This window comes from Manis javanica, chromosome 8, assembly GCF_040802235.1.
Source record: "Manis javanica isolate MJ-LG chromosome 8, MJ_LKY, whole genome shotgun sequence".
Taxonomy (NCBI): Eukaryota; Metazoa; Chordata; class Mammalia; order Pholidota; family Manidae; genus Manis; species Manis javanica.
In genome coordinates this window covers 90012183-90033600 of record NC_133163.1, presented here as the reverse complement: position 1 = coordinate 90033600, position 21418 = coordinate 90012183, and the positions used below count along the sequence as shown (strand labels likewise).

The 21418-nt window shown below is 38.0% G+C and overlaps 1 protein-coding gene across 6 annotated transcripts in view; it reads left to right on the top strand.

Annotated features, from left to right (window-relative positions):
- The window catches only part of FSIP1 (fibrous sheath interacting protein 1), a 200641-nt gene that overhangs the window by 40282 nt on the left and 138941 nt on the right, over positions 1-21418 (top strand). For all 6 annotated transcript variants that reach the window (XM_073211619.1, XM_073211618.1, XM_037018782.2 and 3 more), the window contains exons 9-10: positions 1028-1186; positions 18274-18414. In XM_073211619.1, the coding sequence (XP_073067720.1) occupies positions 1028-1186; positions 18274-18414 (300 nt within the window). The remainder of the gene's footprint in view (positions 1-1027; positions 1187-18273; positions 18415-21418) is intronic.

Below are 21418 nucleotides of genomic sequence, written 5' to 3'. Positions count from 1 at the left end.
ATTCTTTAGCTCAGGTGTTAATCACCTCTCAAGTGCCCTGTATCTTTGGGTCTTTCTCTCCCTGAAGAATCAAAGTCCAGGGTGTTCACTTTTCACTGGTTGAATCTAGGTCATTGCTTGTCTTCCTGATACCAGTGGATAGGGAGAAGGAGTGACTGGTGGGGACTTGTCTCCTACCAAGACGTATGCAGTTTGTTTTCACTTTTGTTCTAGATTATGGTTTTTGCTTCTTAACTGGATTATCTACCTCTGTCTTTCCCTTACCAGCTCCAGTTTTAAAGTGCATATCCCATCATATTGTTTCTTTAAGATGTGATTAAGATCTATCATTTATTCCAGGGAACCTTTTCCAATCACTGTCTCCTTGTCTCTTTCTGTCCACAGTGGTTAGTTGACCCTGTCTGGTTTCCATGGTGCCCTAGGCCTACTAGCATTCTTTACACCTTTTTAAAAAGAACTCCCTGAGCACAGCAATGTGTGAGATTCATACTGAATCACCGGTGCCCAGTGTAATGCCTACACACAGTAGGCACTCAGTCTGAGATTTTGAAATGATGGTTAGGAATGGGTTTTAACCTGTTATGAAACTAACGTTAGTTGAATAAGGAGTTAAATCACCAATTAAGCTCATGAAACCTAAACAGAGCATTTACAGACCCTATGTTACATTTTAGGGACAAATTTTGAAAATACCATGTCATTACAGGTAAACATGATTTTTTCCTATTCAACATATCACAAGTCACTTTTTCAAACTGGAGAAATGAGAATGTTATGAGAATCAGACTGTGAGGCTAAGAGATTATTCCATACGGGGAAAAAAACCCCCACAAAATTTAAGAAGATATTTACAGAGAGTTTGACAGATAATGAAACCATAAAGTAATTTTTTTCTTTTACTATCCCAGTGTTAATTCTATGTTTTTTGTTTATTTGTTTTTGTGAAGTCCTAAGCACTTGTGTAGCATATATATTTTGGAAAAAAATGCAACATAAGAATGACCTGATGGCCCTTGTTTCCTCTTAGGGGGACCTGCCTGGCTGGCTGGTCCCAGGAGAAGGATACAGGCTTGCAGTCACCCAGCATCAGCAGCTTGCTGAAATTGATACAAAACTCCAGGAACTCTCTGCAGCCTCTCCAGCAATTTCCAGCTTTTCACCAAGAGCTGAAAATCAGAACAATCAGGTATATTTGATTTAAGAGCACATATACTGCTCAGGTTTATGTGTGCTAAAGCTAGTTTACATAATTTGACCTCTGCTTGTTAATTAAAGAGGTTTCTTCCCAATTGCTGTTTCCGTGACTACAACTGCAGATAATGGTGATTTCCATACAAGTGTATATTTTCTTTAGGTGACTTCCACTTTCTATTTATTTTTCTTTCAGTTGGTGATTTGCTGGGGTGGAGATACATTCACTAAGGAATTATATATTTTAGATGATGATATTTTTGTGATTTAAGCTGTTTCTTAATCAGGAGAGAGGGAAGGAAATTGACATAGTACTCACTCCTTTTAGAGCCTTATTTCTGTCTATTCTTTTTTTAAAAAATTTATTCTTATTTCTGTTAATTACTCTGGTTCTAGGAATTAGTGATGGCAGCCACTTGTCCCTTACTCTGCTGCCTTCTCCTGGCTCCTTTAAGCTAATGTCAGGCGGTGAGGCGCACTGTGTTGATGACCTCTCCCTGTGAGGGATTTGAAATGAATATGTTTCCTCCCTAGATAGTTCCCTCAAATATTCTTTTACAAAGCTCAGAGAAGGTGCAGAAAAAGAGAAGAGCAGCAGCTTTGGAAAGTAGAATCCTTCCTCCTTTCCTTATCCCCCCACTTATTTTAGTACTTCATGGGATCTGGTTTGGAGCTGGGCCGTGGTTTCCACTTGAAAACGGCTGGTCTTTTACTATTCTACGAACCCCCTACCACTTTTGTAAACATTTCACCAAATCATTTTCTGTACAATCTTAGATGCATGTGATTTTTTTCGTCCTTAAAAAGATTAAAATATTAGGAGTCTATAGGTAATAATTCTGTTTTATAGTGAGTCTTTTCTCCAAACTGTCAGTTGAAGGTTAGGGATTTGGCTTTGAGCCGGTTGTAATGACTTCACGAGAAAGGCACAGTGTCAGTGTGTTCCAAAGAAAGTTTGGTCACCGGCAAAACCTTATGGAGCCATCTCAGCCTCCTTAGATTATATTTCTATGGGCCGGGAACAGCTGCTTCTGAGCTGTTTACACAGCAATAGTGGTAGGAGTGAAAACCACTGATTTTTGGGTTGGGATTAGAGTTCTTGGAAAACAGAGAATTGGAAACTCTGTCCCCACCTAATGTACCCCAGGACTTTGGTACTAGTTACACTGGTGGTTTATTTACATTATTGGGTGCCATTTCCCAAAAGGAAGAAGCCCAGATGGGGACGTAATGGTCTGGGGATATTCTTTGTTCTTCCCGTGTTATGGTGGTGGTGGTGTTAGATCTCAAAAGTAGCTGAGATTTGAAAGCTGAACAGTGGTTCTGAAGATGGAAAAATGTCTTTTTCGTGGCTGTCAAATGTTATTGTCAAAAGAGAAGCAGAATTTAGAGATTTGTTTAGCCATTAGGTCTTCAAATAAAGCATGACTATGGTCATATTCTGTCATCTGAATCACGTTTTCAGAGTTCACACTTATAGTTCAGATAAAATATTAAAAAAATAATACAAACAAAAACCAGTATGTTGCTTAGTTGTTACAGTGTATGTTTTTATGTGAAACAGCACATATTTAGAGAGGAAAGAAACTACATTTGGAGACTCCCAATGGATGCAGAAACAGAAATGTAATATCAGTTGTTAAAAAATAAATAATTAGGGTTTCTTGCATGCAAAAAAGAGTATCATTTGAGCTTTTGTTCAATTGCCTCCTGGCATTTCTAACTAAAACCAGCATTGCACATTGAATTTTCAAGCCAGAAATGCTAACAGGGAGAAGTATTTTATGGATATTATTTTTGGATAGGAATGCTTTTGAACAAATATGTTAAAAAGTATCTTGGATAAACCCGGTGTATCTATTAAGTTGATGAATGGGCTGCACTTTATTTGCTGAACCACAAATATTCATAGTACTTATTCATGTTATTTTTATTTTTAATGCTTCTGCAAACCATTAACTCATAAGTAGTTTTTCTCTATGCTCCTTATGAAAGTATGACTTTTAAGTGAAATATAAATTTCTGCTTTTCAACAATCAATTAAACAAATATTAATCAAGAACTCACTGTTCCTGCAAGGAATAGTAGGACACTTAAAGACAAGTCAAGCAAATAGGGAACTGGGGAGTCAGAAGGCTGAGCTTCAAGTTCCGGCTCTTCCTCTCACTAGTTCTGAGGACCAGGGCATTAATTAGAAACACCTAAGTGCCAGTTGCCTCATGTGTAAAGTAGAAGCAATAGTATTATTCTTTAGGGTTCCTTTAAAGAGTAAATGAGTTAATGTATGAAAAGTACTCAGCACAGTGTCTGACACAGAACTCAACCAATGATGTTATAATAAAAAGTGACTTAGGGAACTTATTCCTTATGAGAGGCACAGCAAATATATAAATAACTGTGGTACAAGACAACATATATAAATACAATTGAAGGCCACTAGCAAAGTGGTGGTTTAGAAGAGAAAGAAAAAACACACACAGAAGAAATATCAAGAAAGTACATTTCCACAAGTGAGGGGCAGGAGGAGAACTAGTGAATGAGGTGGAAGGGGTCACAGGCTCATGAGAAGCTTACTACTGTATAGCATGAAGTTGAAAACTGGTGGCCTGCAGGGCAAATTTGGCTCACAGATGGGTTTCTTTTTGCCTATGTAGGGTTTAGCCAGCATTTAAAATTGGGTGAACTCATATAAAAACCCAGATTTCCTAATTTCTTTTGGGAAACTAGAAAATCTGGCAACATTAGGCCTGAATCTCTTTTTGGCAAACTATAGGATAAAGCTGAGTAGCAACTGCTGCTTTATATGGAGTACAAGTTCTCCAATTTGCTAGAGTATCCACCACTCCATATTGTACTGCAGGCCCTGAGGCCTACTTCATCCATGTATGTTGCTTGCCCAGCCCTTCAAAACATCTTTGAATGCCTGCTGATTTCATAGGAGATGCCGTGGTCATTGATGGTGAGTATCCAGATTAGTATTTGGCTTCATCTCTGACCTTTCAGCAGCTTGTAGGATATTGGAGAGGATGTAAACATAGACGAGTTGTGGAGTGACCATACAATGAAACAAGAAGTACCACAAAGAAACAAAAATACCCGATCTTATGAAAAGTACAGAAAGTATATGCTGGGAGCTGCGGGGCACAGAGAAAGGAAAGGTTATTTGGTGTAGGCATGATAATTAAAAAATCCCTTTGGAGAGTTTTTAAATTTTGTTCAAGAAGATAGTTTTCCAAACAACTTGAAACATGTAGCCTTTCTGACTTACCTGACTCTGGCAACCATGGGTGTTAGGTTGGTAGACGAGTTAGTCTAGGATGACTGATGTACCTATGTCAGAATAATTTGAGGGACCCTGGGTATGTGACTCAGAGTTTAAGTGCTGGTTATTGTGAGATAGGAAGTCTTATTTTTCTTATGAGCTTGCTGCTGATAATGTTCTCTTATAGATGCCCTAGCCTGGCTCTAACTTTGTAGCAATGTTTTAAAAGCAGCATTTGGCTTTTAGTCACCTTATTTCCTTAGTGTACAACAAAGCATGCTGACATTCAGAAGAAAGAATGGTGTATTACTGCTGTTGCTGTTATATGAATAATATCATGTGGTTGCAGTTTTTACAGCTGTTTTTTATTTTCATTTCATATTAGCAAAAGAGAACTAATTGAAGCAATTTTTTTCTTAAGGTCTGTGGTTGAACTGTGCATACCTTACTCTGTCCCTCCCCTGACCCTCCAACAGATCAGTTAGTTCTTTCCACATATTGTAAATCCCACCATAAAACTGACTGATGTTCTGTAATTCAGTTACTGCAATTTGTATGTGTATCTGTATTAGATTCCAGCTTTCTCCAGAAATATCTAAGATATAGGAGTTATGTAAGCATTCAGTTTCTTAAATTCTTAGCAACTGGATTTAATAATAAACTCTATTCAGTTTGGCTCTTGTAAAGATGTGTAATTTATTCATCTCTCATGCAATCAGTCTTACTAAATCTAGAATTCCAGTTCATGGTTAGATTTTTTTTTTCTGTTTGGAAGAATGTTTTCAGAAATGGCTCTCATTGATAAGAGGCATTTCTTTGTTTTTAAACCAACTAGTTTGATGAAATAGAAAGGTCCTCTTTAATTTGATTTATTTTCTTATTCCTAAAATTGATCAGTTGTACACAATTTGGTAAGACCAACAAAAAATAGCAAACATTTGACTGAGGAAAGTTGTAGTTGTACTCATCTGTTTTCTTGCCAAGAGTATACTATTATTGACTGGAACAAGTTTGTTTTTGGTCTCTTCCTATTTCAGCATTAGCTAAAATTGAGGAAATATAAAATGTAATCCTGAAAGATGTTTTATTGTTGAGTCCAGGGATTTCCAGAATTCTAATAATGGCCGTACAGTCCACTTGATGTCAAGTTGCTTAATACACTGGTTGAAGGAAGGAATCTAGAAATTTTTTAATGTATGCTAATCAGAAGCGCAGAAATCTTATTGACAATCTGCTCATTTCCCCAAACTAGAAGTATGTCACAGGAGTAGGGACTTCTGGACTGAGAAATAAAAAAAGAAGTTACTTCAAAAGTCCTTGCCTCTAATGCTAACCTGTAAAACATTCCCAATTAAATCTGGGGAATTCTTGTTGCCACCAATTTTCCACAGATTACTTTGAAGTTTATATTTCTTTGTTTTTCTATGTTAAGCCTCCTTTGTAGTCCAGGTTTCTTTCATTTCATGGCAGTATTCCAAGATGATAAATACAATCAGGCTGGAAGATTTTCCCCCTGCTTTTAGTACTGCCAGGTAAATGACACGAAATAGCAGTAGCCTGTAGAAAAGTGTAGATTAGTTTGAAAATACAGGGCAAGCTAGATTTATTTAGGCAGGTTTGTATTTTTCTGTGGCCCTTAATGCATGCCTTCTTTGCATGTCAGGTAATTTATGATGATGTGAATAATTTCCTCTGTATTTGGCTTTTAGAAATGAGTTTAATTAGCTTCAAAGATCCTTCTTGACTCAGTCAACACCACAGATGACTTAGATTTTAAGGGCGAACTTAGAATCCCTTGACAATCAGTTAGTCAAATCAACAAATATTTATTGACCTCAGAGACAGTTCTCTTCTCATCCTTAGATAATCTGCATATCACACAGAGCTTTTACTGAACCGAACTTAACTTTTACTGAATAGAAGCATTCCTATGTGACTCAGAAATATAGAAATGATATGGGTGGTCAGAGAGTCTGCTCAAACAATTCTACCATAGGAAATCAAGATATTTCCTGATGATCATGAAAACACATGGTACTGGTTGGCACTTTGATGTGACAGTAGAACTTTTCGTGGCACCCAGGGCTTCTTGAATATGCCACTGTGCAATTTTTGCCAGAATCAATGACTACCTGTTCTTGCTCTAAGTCTCTGCTTTCATTACATGCTATTCTTCATTTATTTGAATTATATGGTTATGCTATCAGAGACCATGCTGAGGAAAAATGTCACATATCTTTGGGACTAACTGTAGAGAACTGCAGACTTATAAGCTGTTAGAATTGGAAGAAACTTTCTCAGAAGAAATTAAGACCCAGAAAGAGAAAGTGACTTGCTCAAAGCACATAGATGGTTATACCAGCAGAACTGGGGCTAAAATTTAACCTTCAGGACATACCTTTTGGATACAGAGTCACATTGTCAGAGCAGAACAAAAATAGCCTTGGTAGAATAACCTTTTTATTTTCTTAAAAATAAAAAATGCCTTTTTCTGCTTATGAAATAAATACATGTTTATTATAGAAAACTTGGGAAATACACATCTAAGGAAAATAACATAAAGTAATCCATATTTCTACCATCAAGTTAAATTTCTATCTAGTCTTTTTCTCTACAGTTACAAACACACACATACATACATAGTACACCAGTTAGAGTTCTGAACAAGAAACACCCAGCTTGGATTTTGAAGATAAATGAAGGAACTATTTATAGATTTAAAGGAGCCAGTGACAGGTATTTGGACACCCAGGGACTAGCAACAGTGAGTATGGGGATGAAAAAGTATATTGGTGCTTAGGGAGAGCCAGCGCCTTGGTAGAAGAATTGGCCATCCAATGTTGTAATCATAGTAGGCAAAGGCCTAACTGAGCCCTCCCCTACAGTATGAGAATTTGAGCTGTTGTTAGTGTCTTGTTTCCCTGGCAATGAGATGAAAGTTGAATGTCAACTTTAGGAAGCAATTTTGCTTATGCTAAAATGACCCCTGGATTGGGAGAATGATAAAGACCTGATGGGGAAGCCATGCTTTGGGGATCCCTAAGGACAGTGATTCTTGTGGCTGGGCACATCCCTTGCAGGGAACTTAGATGCTGCACCTATAGTGTCATTTCAAGAGGTGGTGCTCTATGGGATATAAGGCTTTTAAGCCAGGGTGGCTTCCTTGCCCCTTGTACCTGTATGGTTATGACATGACAGCAGCAAAAACTCCCATTGAAGAGACACACCCCAAAGTGTGCCCTGCTGTGTTTCTTGTCCTATATCCTATATCCAGAGATTGACCCCAAGTGTGGCCTCTCTTTTATCTTTGAGTGTGAATATTCAGTTGAATATAAGAAGACCCTCCTGGTAAGCACCTCAGGGATACGTCACTACAAAAACCATGTCAAAGCCAGGCGAGGAAGGGAAAAATACCCCAAGCCCTTGCCCCCTTTCCTTCTGCCCTCCAGTCTCTTAACACTCTTCTCCCACATTGACTGAACCTAACCACAAGAGAAAGTCAAGGAGATGGGTTGACTCTCCCAGCTTACGTCAGGTGCTCACCACAGTTTATCATTCTCACGGTGGGCATTTGACTATGCATAAAGCTACTATCAACATTTGTGTGCAAGCCTTGAATCATTTTTATTCTTGAATAGAGTCACAGGAATGAATGCTGGGTCATACCAAAAACACACATTTTATTTTTTAAGAAATTCCCAGCTTTCCAAAGTGGTTGTACCAATATATACTTACACTGATAACATATGAGAGCTCCTCTTGTTCCACACCTCTTCAACATTTGGTGTTAAACTTTTTCATCTGGGCCATTCAAGTGGCTGTATAGTGATATCTCATTGTGATTTTAATTTGCATGTTCCTGATGACTTAATGATGTTGAGGACCTTTTCATGTACTTATTTGTCATTCATATATCTTCTTTTATGAAGTATCTGTTAAGTCATTTTAGAACCGTATTGTCTTTTATTATTGTTAATTTTATTGTTGAATTGTGTGAGTTTCTTATACATAGTGGATACAATTCCTTTGTCGGATTTGTGTGTTAAGATATTTTTCTTTCAGTCTGTGGTTTATCTCTTTTTTTAATGTGACTTTGGATAAACAAAATTTTAAAATATTGATGAAGTCTGATTTACAAATTTTTTTCTTTCTGTATTTTTCTTTGCCTAACCAAGGATACAAAAAATCATAGTTATAGCTTATTAAAATGTCCTTTTTTCTTTCTAAAAAATTATTTCCATTTAAAAATGAAATCCAATTTGGATGTTTTTCAGATCACTGTCTAATCTAATTCCCCATGTGATGGTATTTGGAGGTGAGGGCTTTTGGAGATAATTAGGTAATGAGGGTAGAACCCTCATGCATGGGATTAGTGTCTTTATAAAAGAGTCCCAAAGAGCTCCTTTGCCCTGTCTGCCATGTATGGACATGGCAAGGAGATGGCTATCTAGGAAACAGGAAGCAGGTCTTCATCAGACACCAAATCTGTCAGAGTCTTGATCTTGGACTTCCAGGCCTCTAAACACATCTGTGGTATTTATAAGCCACCCAGTCTGTGGTACTGTAAAAGCAGCTCAAGCAGACTAAGACAGCATGTATCCTCCTTCATAGTAGGTTTATCTTCATGAAAGTTCATAAAATCCTGGATGCTTAGAGCTGCAAAGAGACCTTGATACCACCTATTTCAAACCACTCCCAAACATTTAGGTTTCCTTCTTAAAAATATTCTTGATAATAAATCACCCTATGGATCCTTCTAGAGATCAAGAGCTACCAGAAGTTTTTTCTCTTATGGGGAAAACAAAATGAAAAAGATGCTTTTTGAAATTGATATACTCTTTTAATAGACTCCTGATTAGAATTTCAAACAATATGAATTTCACTGAATCATTAGAGTTCTGAGAACAATACTGCAGTCTATTAGCCAGTGCTTAAATAGCTTTGTGCTTACAGTATGTGTGGGGATACAGAGTGGGGTCAGATAGTCCCTGTCTGAGCAGAAACAGTATGGTAGGTGCAATGAGAGAATGTGTGACATGACTGAGAGAGTAATTGCCCTTATTGGGGGTGTCAGGGAGTATTTTGCAGGGGAAATATGTTTGTGCTGGGCTCAAAAAAAGTAGGAGTCTCGATGATGAGTTGGAGGAGAGAGGCAAGGAGTGGTGGGGAACCAACAATAGTGAATATCACTGAGGTTTTGGGTCTGAGACTCAAGCAATGGGAGATCAGACTGAGAGATAGTCAGAGCCCAGGCCACAAGTGGGTAAGGACTTGCTCTGTGGCTTTTCTGCAAAGGGTGGAAGGAACAGGAAGAGTGGTGGCATGGAGATCAGTTAAGAGGACCAAGTAGTAGCTTACTTAAGTCAGTAGCTCTTAAATTTTCAAGTGATTGTGCTTCATGTTGTCATCCCTAGTTCTCACATATTGAATGAGAATCTGTAGCTTGGAGGCTGCACCTTTGAGTATTTTCACAGGTTCTGTGGGTGAGTCTGAAGCACACTGGAGTTTGAAAACTACTGGTTACAGTGAATGATAAGGGGGCAATGAGAAAGAGAGAAGGGCCTTGATTAAAGGGGCATTAGTAAGTAAACTGGTGACTATTTTTGGTAACCAACTATTTATTATGTAAGGAATGAGAATGTGGGAGTATTCTGAGCAACTTAGAACATGTCATTTGTGCCAGTCACTTACGTGGCAACACAGAGTAGGAGATCTGTGGGAGAGAAGGTAGGAAGTTTAGTTATAAATAGGGACCAAATTACTATCAAGAAATAACCATTTATATTTCTTTGAAATATTATTAAACTTGGGAGAAAGTGGTTCTGTCAATTCAAATGTTGCTGATAATAATGAAATAACTTTATTGTGTAATGCTTTTTTTTTTTGAGAGGGTATCTCTCATATTTATTGATCAAATGGTTGTTAAGAACAATAAAATTTAGTATAGGGGGGTCAGTGCTCAATGTACAATCATTAATCCATCTCAAGCCTAATTCTCGTCAGTCTCCGATCTTCTGAAGCATAACGAACAAGTTCTTACATGGTGAACGAATTCTTACATAGTGAATAAATTCTTACATGGTGAACAGTACAAGGGCATTCATCACAGAAACTTTCGGTTTTGATCACGCATTATAAACTATAAACAATCAGGTCAAATATGAATATTCGTTTGATTTTTATACTTGATTTATATGTTGATCCCACATTTCTCCCTTTATTATTATTATTATTTTTATTTTTAATAAAATGCTGAAGTGGTAGGTAGATGCAAGATAAAGGTAGAAAACATAATTTAGTGCTGTAAGAGGGCAAATGTAGATGATCAGGTGTGTGCCTATGGACTAAGTATTAATCCAAGCTAGACAAGGGCAGCAAAACATCCATGGATGCAGAAGATTTCTCTCAAAGCAGGGGGGATGAGGTTCTGAGCCTCACCTCTGTTGATCCCCAATTTCTCACCTGATGGCGCCCCTGCAACTGTGCCTGTCTTAGGTTGTTCCTCCCTTGAGGAATCTTACCCGTCTCTGGCTAACCAGTCATCTTCCGGGGCCATACAGGGAAATGTAAAGTTGGTAAGTGAGAGAGAAGCCATATTGTTTGAAAAGGTTAGCTTTTTACTTCTTTGCAGATTTATGCCCTGTGGCTTCTATGCCTAGCACTTGTCTCGAGGTATCTTTACCACCTGGAGGAATTATGATACTCGGTAAATTCGATATGAGGCACGAATTCAATTTAAGGGTTGTAATTAGGAAGGAAGAAGAAAAGCTATAGAGGTAGCATATGGAAGAAAACATGGGAGGATTGATTATTTCTTTGACATATCTTCTTGTAGAGTACCTTAAGTATGTATGGGTTTTAAACTACTAACTAATTTGCACACACATATTAACATAATAGGAATACGGTGACATAAACAAAGCAAATCTATAATTACCATCCATCTCCAGTGAAGCCAAGAAAACCATTTAGGCACCCTAGGCATTTGTGAAAATTTGTCTATGATATGATGGATATGTTCCTACTGTACTTGAACAGTCTGAGAAAAATCAGACAAATTAAAGCAGCCCATTTCTGGGATCTGTTCACATCCCATATGTTCTTTTAACCGTAGATAGTCTATAGTCATAAGATTTTGGAGTGCTACAACTTGCACCCCTCCCAACTCCTGGTTGAGTTCCAACAGTACAGGTCCTGTCAAATTCGTTGTCTCACTGTATGCACATGCCAGCCTAGACATCTCCCTCCTCATTCCAATGGCAAGTCCACGAAATGGTGGGGTGGACGCAGCCACAACCGCAGCATCGCCCGGGTCCCTGTGGAGGCTTTTTGATGATCATCCCCCAGCACGAGTCCTCCAGAGAGTGCTGATGCTGGAAGCCCCTCCTCATATCGTATCTTAGTTCATTTTCTGGGTATCCAAGCTAGGCCTTGATCTTCTGCATAGAAACAAGCAGACCCTTTGCCCACACTTTGACATGCCCTCTATACCACTGTGCAGAACTCATTGGAGGTCAGCACACAGGGACTGCTTTTTTTTTTTTTTTATTAAGAGAAAGGAATATTATCAGAAAAGAGTACCTCCATAGCTGATCATCTGACACCCTTTAAGTGATCAACATTAAGGATATTTAAAGCATGCGTTGATCTTTGATTTACCAATAGTTTTATCCTATCAAGGAGTAATCCCCCTTTTCTTTCTTTCTTTCTTTCTTTCTTTTTTTTTAATCTTTAATCTACACTTACATGAAGAGTACTATGTTTACTATGCTCTCCCCTATATCAGGTCCCCCCTAACAACCACATTACGGTTACTGTCCATCAGCTTAGCAAAATGTTGTAGAGTCACTACTTGTCCTCTCTGTGTTGTGCAGCCCACCCTCCCCTTTCTTCCTCCCCCCCCATGCATGCTAATCTTAATACCCACCTTCTTCTTCCCCCCCCTTATCCCTCCCTGCCCACCCATCCTCCCCAGTTCCTTTCCCTTTGGTACCTGTTAGTCCATTTTTGGGTTCTGTAATTCCGCTGCTGTTTTGTTCCTTCAGTTTTTCCTTTGTTCTTGTACTCCTCCGATAAGTGAAATCATTTGGTATTTCTCTTTCTCCGCTTGGCTTATTTCACTGAGCATAATACTCTCCAGCTCCATCCATGTTGCTGCAAATGGTTGGATTTTTCCACTTCTTATGGCTGAGTAGTATTCCATTGTGTATATGTACCACATCTTTTTTATCCATTCATCTACCGATGGACATTTAGGTTGCTTCCAGTTCTTGGCTATTGTAAATAGTGCTGCGATAAACATAGGGGTGCATCTGTCTTTCTTAAACTTGATTGCTACGTTCTTAGGGTAAATTCCTAGGAGTGAGATTCCTGGGTCAAATGGTAGGTCTGTTTTGAGCATTTTGATGAACCTCCATACTGCTTTCCACAATGGTTGAACTAATTTACATTCCCACCAGCAGTGTAGGAGGGTTCCCCTTTCTCCACAGCCTCGCCAACATTTGTTGTTGTTTGTCTTTTGGATGGCAGCTATCCTTACTGGTGTGAGGTGATACCTCATTGTAGTTTTAATTTGCATTTCTCTGATAATTAGCGATGTGGAGCATCTTTTCATGTGTCTCTTGGCCATCTGTATTTCTTTTTTAGAGAACTGTCTGTTCAGTTCCTCTGCCCATTGTTTAATTGGGTTATTTGTTTTTTGTTTGTTGATGTGTGTGAGCTCTTTATATATTCTGGACGTCAAGCCTTTATCGGATCTGTCATTTTCAAATATATTCTCCCGTACTGTAGGGTTCCTTTTTGTTCTATTGATGGTGTCTTTTGCTGTACAGAAGCTTTTCAGCTTAATGTAGTCCCACTTGCTCATTTTTGCTGTTGTTTTCCTTGCCTGGGGAGATATGTTCAAGAAGAGGTCACTCATGTTTATGTCTAAGAGGTTTTTGCCTATGTTTTTTTCCAAGAGTTTAATGGTTTCATGACTTATATTCAGGTCTTTGATCCATTTTGAGTTTACCTTTGTATATGGGGTTAGACAATGGTCCCGTTTCATTCTCCTACACGTAGCTGTCCAGTTTTGCCAACACCATCTGTTGAAGAGACTGTCATTTCCCCATTGTATGTCCATGGCTCCTTTATCAAATATTAATTGACCATATTTGTTTGGGTTAATTTCTGGAGTCTCTAATCTGTTCCACTGGTCTGTGGCTCTGTTCTTGTGCCAGTACCAAATTGTCTTGATTACTATAGCTTTGTAGTAGAGCATGAAGTTGGGGAGTGAGATCCCCCCTACTTTATTCTTCTTTTTCAGGATTGCTTTGGCTATTCGGGGTCTTTGGTGTTTCCATATGAATTTTTGAATTATTTGTTCTAATTCATTGAAGAATGTTGCTGGTAATTTGATAGGGATTGCATCAAATCTGTATATTGCTTTGGGCAGGATGGCCATTTTGACGATATTAATTCTTCCTAGCCATGAGCATGGGATGAGTTTCCATTTATTAGTGTCCCATTTAATTTCTCTTAAGAGTGACTTGTAGTTTTCAGAGTATAAGTCTTTCACTTCTTTGGTTAGGTTTATTCCTAGGTATTTTATTCTTTTTGATGCAATGGTGAATGGAATTGTTTTCCTGATTTCTCTTTCTATTGATTCATTGTTAGTGTATAGGAAAGCTACAGATTTCTGTGTGTTAATTTTGTATCCTGCAACTTTGCTGTATTCCGATATCAGTTCTAGTAGTTTTGGAGTGGAGTCTTTAGGGTTTTTTATGTACAGTATCATATCATCTGCTAATAGTGACAGTTTAACTTCTTCTTTACCAATCTAGATTCCTTGTATTTCTTTGTTTTGTCTGATTGCCATGGCTAGGACCTCCAGTACTACGTTAAATAACAGTGGGGAGAGTGGGCATCCCTGTCTTGTTCCCGATCTCAGATGAAATGCTTTCAGCTTCTCGCTGTTCAGTATAATGCTGGCTGTGGGTTTATCATATATGGCCTTTATTATGTTGAGGTACTTGCCCTCTATTCCCATTTTGCTGAGAGTTTTTATCATGAATGGATGTTGAATTTTGTCAAATGCTTTTTCACCATCTATGGAGATGATCATGTGGTTTTTGTCTTTCTTTTTGTTGACGTGGTGGATGATGTTGATGGATTTTTAAATGTTGTACCATCCTTGCATCCCTGGGATGAACCCCACTTGGTCATGGTGTATGATCCTTTTGATATACTGTTGAATTCTGTTTGCGATATTTTATTGAGTATTTTTGCATCTACATTCATCAGGGATATTGGTCTGTAATTTTCTTTTTTGGTGGGGTCTTTGCCTGGTTTTGGTATTAGGGTGATGTTGGCTTCATAGAATGAGTTTGGGAGTATTCCCTCTTCTTCTATTTTTTGGAACACTTTAAGGAGAATGGGTATTTTGTCTTCTCTGTGTGTCCGATAAAATTCTGAGGTAAATCCGTCCGGTCCCGGGGTTTTGTTCTTGGGTAGTTTTTTGATTACCGTTTCAATTTCTTTGCTCGTAATTGGTTTGTTTAACTTTTGTGTTTCTTCCTTGGTCAGTCTTGGGAGGTTGTATTTTTCTAGGAAGTTGTCCATTTCTTCTAGGTTTTCCAGCTTGTTGGCATATAGGTTTTCATAGTAGTCTTTAATAATTCTTTGTATTTCTGTGGGGTCTGTGGTGATTTTTCCATTCTCATTTCTGATTATGTTGATTTGTGTTGATTCTCGTTTTCTCTTAATAAGTTTGGTTAGAGGCTTATCTATTTTGTTTAGTTTCTCAAAGAACCAGCTCTTGGTTTCGTTGATTTTTGCTTTTGTTTTATTCTTCTCAATTTTGTTTATTTCTTCTCTGATCTTTATTATGTCCCTCCTTCTGCTGACTTTAGGCCTCATTTGTTCTTCTTTTTCCAGTTTTGATAATTGTGATGTTAGACTATTCATTTGGGATTGTTCTTCCTTCTTCAAGTGTGCCTGGATTGCTATATACTTTCCTCTTAAGACTGCTTTCGCTGCGTCCCACAGAAGTTGGGGCTTAGTGTTGTTGTTGTCATTTGTTTCTATATATTCCTTGATCTCTATTTTGATTTGTTCATTGATCCATTGATTATTTAGTAGCATGTTGTTAAGTCTCCATGTGTTTGTGAGCCTTTTTGTTTTATTTGTAGAATTTATTTCTACTTTTATACCTTTGTGGTCTGAAAAACTGGTTGGTAGAATTTCAATATTTTGGAATTTACTGAGGCTCTTTTTGTGAGCTAGTATGTGGTCTATTCTGGAGAATGTTCCATGTGTACTTGAGAAGAATGTATATCCTGTTGCTTTTGGATGTAGAGTTCTATAGATGTCTATTAGGTCCATCTGTTCTAGTGTGTTGTTCAGTGCCTGTGTGTCCTTACTTATTTTCTGCCCGGTGGATCTATCCTTTGGGGTGAGTGGTGTGTTGAAGTCTCCTACAATGAATGCATTGCAGTCTATTTCCCTCTTTAGTTCTGTTAGTATTTGCTTCACATATGGTGGTGCTCCTGTATTGGGTGCAAATATATTTAGAATGGTTATATCCTCTTGTTGGACTGAGCCCTTTATCATTATGTAGTATCCTTCTTTATCTCTTGTTACTTTCTTTGTTTTGAAGTCTATTTTGTCTGATATTAGTACTGCAACCCCTGCTTTCTTCTCACTGTTGTTTGCCTGAAATATGTTTTTCCATCCCTTGACTTTTAGTCTATGCTTGTCTTTGGGTTCAAGGTGAGTTTCTTGTAAGCAGCATATAGATGGGTCTTGCTTTTTTATCCATTCTATTACTCTGTGTCTTTTGATTGGTGCATTAAGTGCATTTACATTTAGGGTGACTATTGAGGGATATGTACTTATAGCCATTGCAGGCTTTAGATTCGTGGTTACCAAAGGTTCAAGGTTAGCTTCTTTAGTATCTTACTGCCTAACTTAGCTCGCTTATTGAGCTGTTATATACACTGTCTGGAAATTCTTTTCTTCTCTCCCTTCTTATTCCTCCTCCTCCCTTCTTCATATGTTGTGTGTTTTGTTCTGTGCTCTTTTTAGGAGTGCTCCCATCTAGAGCAGTCCCTGTAGGATGCCCTGTAGAGGTGGTTTGTGGGAGACAAATTCCCTCAGCTTTTGCTTGTCTGGGAATTGTTTAATCCCGCCATCATATTTAAATGATAGTCGTGCTCGATACAGTATCCTTGGTTCAAGGCCCTTCTGTTTCATTGCATTAAGTATATCATGCCATTCTCTTCTGGCCTGTAGGGTTTCTGTTGAGAAGTCTGATGTTAGCCTGATGGGTTTTCCTTTATAGGTGACCTTTTTCTCTCTAGCTGCCTTTAAAACTCTTCCCTTGTCCTTGATCCTTGCCATTTTAATTACTATGTGTCTTGGTGTTGTCCTCCTTGGATCCTTTCTGTTGGGAGTTCTGTGTAATTCCATGGTCTGTTCGATTATTTCCTCCCCCAGTTTGGGGAAGTTTTCAGCAATTATTTCTTCAAAGAGACTTTCTATCCCTTTTCCTCTTTCTTCTTCTTCTGGTACCCCTATAATATGAATATTATTCCTTTTGGCTTGGTCACATAGTTCTCTTAGTGTTGTTTCATTCCTGGAGATCCTTTTATCTCTCTCTATGTCAGCTTCTATACGTTCCTGTTCTCTGGCTTCTATTCCTTCAGTGGCCTCTTGCATCTTATCCATTCTGCTTATAAATCCTTCCAGGGATTGTTTCACTTCTGTGATCTCGTTCCTGACATCTGTGATCTCCCTCCGGACTTCATCCCATTGCTCTTGCATTTTTCTCTGCATGTCATCCCATTGCTCTTGCATTTTTCTCTGCATCTCTGTCAGCATGTTCATGATTTTTATTTTGAATTCTTTTTCAGGAGGATTGGTTAGGTCTGTCTCCTTCTCAGGTGTTGTCTCTGTGATCTTTGTTTGCCTGTAGTTTTGTCTTTTCATGGTGATAGAGATAGTTTGCAGACCTGGTACGAGTGACCGCTGGAAGAGCTTCCCTTCCTGTTGGTTTGTGGCCTTCCTCTCCCCTTTCGCAAGGCGCTGGATTCTTGCAGGTGTGGATGTGGTCTGGATGTTGTCCTGTGTCCTCTGGTCTCTATTTTAGGAAGAGTTTTCTTTGTTATATTTTCATAGCTCTATGTGTTTTTGGGAGGAGATTTCTACTGCTCTACTCACGCTGCCATCCTGGCTCCGCCCCTGTAATGCTTTTTTTTAAAGGAGACATTCATCTCACATTGTTAGGCAGTAAGATTTGTTGCATGCCTACAACATACTATAATGATTTTTAGGCTAGATATTATTATTATCATTTTGCAGATGATGCAGTTGAAGCTCAGGGAGGTTAGCTGATTTTTCTAAGGCCATCTTAGGTAGGAACGAGGCAGAGCTAGGATTCAAAACTCCTGACTTTGCCAAGTCTGGTTTTCTTTTTACTATTATGCAGCTGCCTCTCTTAACATGGAGATGCAGGTCTTTTTTCTTGTTATTTATATAGATGAACTTGAAGCCCAGAGAAACTGTGATTTCCCCAAGATTACAAGCTGATAAATACAGAGCAGGAACCAGAGCCCAGGTCCCTGTTTCCTGGCCATGATTGAGTTTACACCCCTGGTTGTTTTATGTACAGTTCGACCTTTTCTTTCCTCAAAAATGAAGAGTTTAGAGAATTATAAATATCATTTTGAAGAAAAGAAATACTGTTTGGGAAGCAAAGTCAACTTTCAAGGCTCAAGTGCTTTGGAGCAGTGTATAATGGTAGGTTATTAGCCTGTGTATCAATATTTTTTTAAAATTAGGAACCTGTCCTTACCAGTGATGAGAAAAACATGGAAATAACCCCAGGAGAAAAGGTACTTCAGAACACCAAAGAGCAACGGGATCAGCAAAATCGGTTGAGAGAGATAGATGAAAAGCTGAGAAAGATGAAGGAAAATGTGGTAAGTCTTTTTTAATTTAAAGTTTAGTTGTGACCAATGACATTAAAAAAAGGTTCTAGTTTCCTTTGAATGTTTTATGACTGTTTTTATGTGTTAAATCAGTCAAGAAAACTGACATGGGAATTTGTCAGTAAGGATTTGAGTAGAAGCTAAAAATATGATTTATGGAACTTAAAGTTGTAGTATACTTAATTACAAATAAAACCTGTGAAATACTATCTGAAGTAGAAATAATGATCCATTATTCCTAATAATCTGTGTCCGACAATGACTAAATGTTCTTTTTGTGGAAAAATTTGATGGTTGGTCTTCAGAAAATCATCTTTATATATTGAACTTACAGCTTAAATATTCCAGCTTTTTATTCATAATTTGTTATTTATTATTACTCATTAATTTTAATGCATTCTAAATTTTTCTTGAGCCTATTTCATGTTTTAATTGTTTGCCATTGAAAGACATATAATTGCTGATGAGAGAAAGCTCTTAAAGCAAGTAAATTGTGAGCTGTTGATATTCTGAATGTATTAGAAATGCTCTATAATGTGATGGTTTTCCAGCTGTGAGGTTGCCAACTAGATACTTGGTTTTTACCTAAAATTAATCATGACAAGGCTAAACTTGTGATTTATCTACATCCTCTCCCTTGGGACTGATGGTGTCATAATTGCCTCAAGTACCTACTTTCTGTCTCCTACTAAATCCTTTCATCTTTGCTTATCTTCAAGCCTTGTTAAGTTTTAACTAATTTATCTAATTGTCGCCATATCTTACCACAATTCCTTTTGACTCTTTGAAAATCTTCTCTTTTTTGTGCCTACTTGTATCACCCTTCTCTCAGCATTGTCACTTCCTGTTTAGCCACTTATTAGCTAGTCACTCTCTTCTCTCGTTATGCCATTTTATACACTGCTCCATGGCAGTAGGCTTCAGGTAAGTAATTTTGATTAAACTCTGCTCCTCAGCGCTCCCCAAGAGCGGACACCCATCCCGGCTGAGATTCTCCACCCACCATGATCATATCCAGCTGAACTGCTGTTACCATTTGCCAGCATGGACAGCACACTGACCCAGAGCCTGAAGGATGGCAGGGTCTGTTCAGTGAGACTCAGGCAACAGATGGAAAGGGAATCAGTGCATTGTGCTTCTCTTTATATGTCATTTTTTTACTTTTCATGGGAAAGTTAATGGGAATTACATTTCAGAGACCCCTACTTTTATTTTCTGAGGGATGTTTTCTCTTCGAGTCTGTTGATATGGAGAAAAAGTAGAAGTAGGAATAGTTAGGAAGTTAGGGCTCTTGGCCAATAGCTGTGTTGGTGGTGATGGGGCACTGCAAACTTGATGTGGTAAATGAAATATTTGTGGTTTGACTGTTTTTGAAAGCTGTTGGCACTTCTCACTTCATATATGCTAATCCAAGGCAGGCAAATTCTGTCATTCTCCACCTCTCAGTCCTCCTGATTTCTGACCATTTATCATATGCCTTGGACATGTATCTATTCTTTTCTACCATGTCTCTATCATTATTTAAGTTTCGACTAAAAATCTGGTCCTTTAGGAAACCCAGTGTCATGGGAAGGTTGGCTAGACTTAAAGAGATGATAAATAAATATCAACAGTGGTTGTTATCTAAGTGGAAAGGATAATATATAAATAGAGAAGAGCGATTATTGTGTATATATATATGTCAGGCATTGTTCTGAGTACTTCATACCTTTTTAACTTATCTAATCTTCACAACCACTGTGAGGTAAGCACTGTTAGCCTCATTTTATAGATGAGGAAAGGGAGGCATGGAGGGGTTGAGAACTTCCTTAAGGTTATATAGCTACTAAGTGGAAGAGAGAGGATTCAAATGGTTAGCTTTAACAACAACACTATACTGCCTTTCTAGCATGTATTTGCTTGATTAATATTGTTTTTTTGTGAAATAAGTATGATACATTTGTTATAACCAGTAATATTCATGGGAAAAAAGTTTAGAATCCCTCTTATAAATAATAATTTCAGTTTTTAGTTTTATAGTTAACACTTTCAGAAACTGATAGATGATTAATGAAGGCACAAGAGTATTGATCTATATTGTCTTTTTTGCTAGTGTTTCATAATATCCTCTGGATCATATTGTGTACCATGTGTGTACTTTTGAGGGAAGATACTGTGTCTGTTTCAAACTCTATGAAGTCCATTGTACCACATAGACTTCCAGATACTTTGTGGATTAGGAATTTGGAGACACAAGTCCTTGCTACAGTGTTGTCAGTATCCTGCTCTGTTACCTTGAGTAAGTCCCCTAGGCTCTTAGTGACTTAGTTTTATTACTTTAAAATCAAGGAGGTAGGGTTAGATGACCTGTCCTTTTGCCTGAGATTCTTGGCATACTTATATTTGGTGAGAGATGAGTTATTTACAGTATCTAAAACTCAGTTCGTGTGCTTCCTGAATACTTAGTACCAATTGGTTTAAATCTTCTATAGAAGTTACTTTTGGAGGTTTAGTAATGCTTTTTAGGAGAATGCGAGATTGTCTTTTATATATATTAAAAAGTTAGCCTGCTGTCTACAGGCCAGAGAATGTTTTCTGAATGATAGCTTCTGAAATGGCTAATTTTGCAGTTTTGTCTTATTCCTTTTTGCAGTGGAACAATTGCAATCAAGATCACTGATTTGGGTAAAATAAATAATTTTGATTGAATTGAATTGGTGATTTAAGGATAAAGTACATATTCAGTCTTAGGGATGGAAGGAGGAAATAGGGAGCTAAGCAGCATAGGAGCTCTGGGGGTACTCCTGGAGCTGGAAAAGTGACTGAATTCTGTTTCAGGTGGTAGGCTGAGGCTGTGGACACATTTGCCTTTGTCAAGATTGAGGAGGTGGGATTCAATTGGTCTGAAGGTGGTAGTGGTATTGGGGATATCAATGGAGCCATGTGTTAAGTGGGATGAACCAAGATTGGCTTAAAGATGGTGGTGTGAGAGGTGAGATAGAAACTTCCTCCCAAA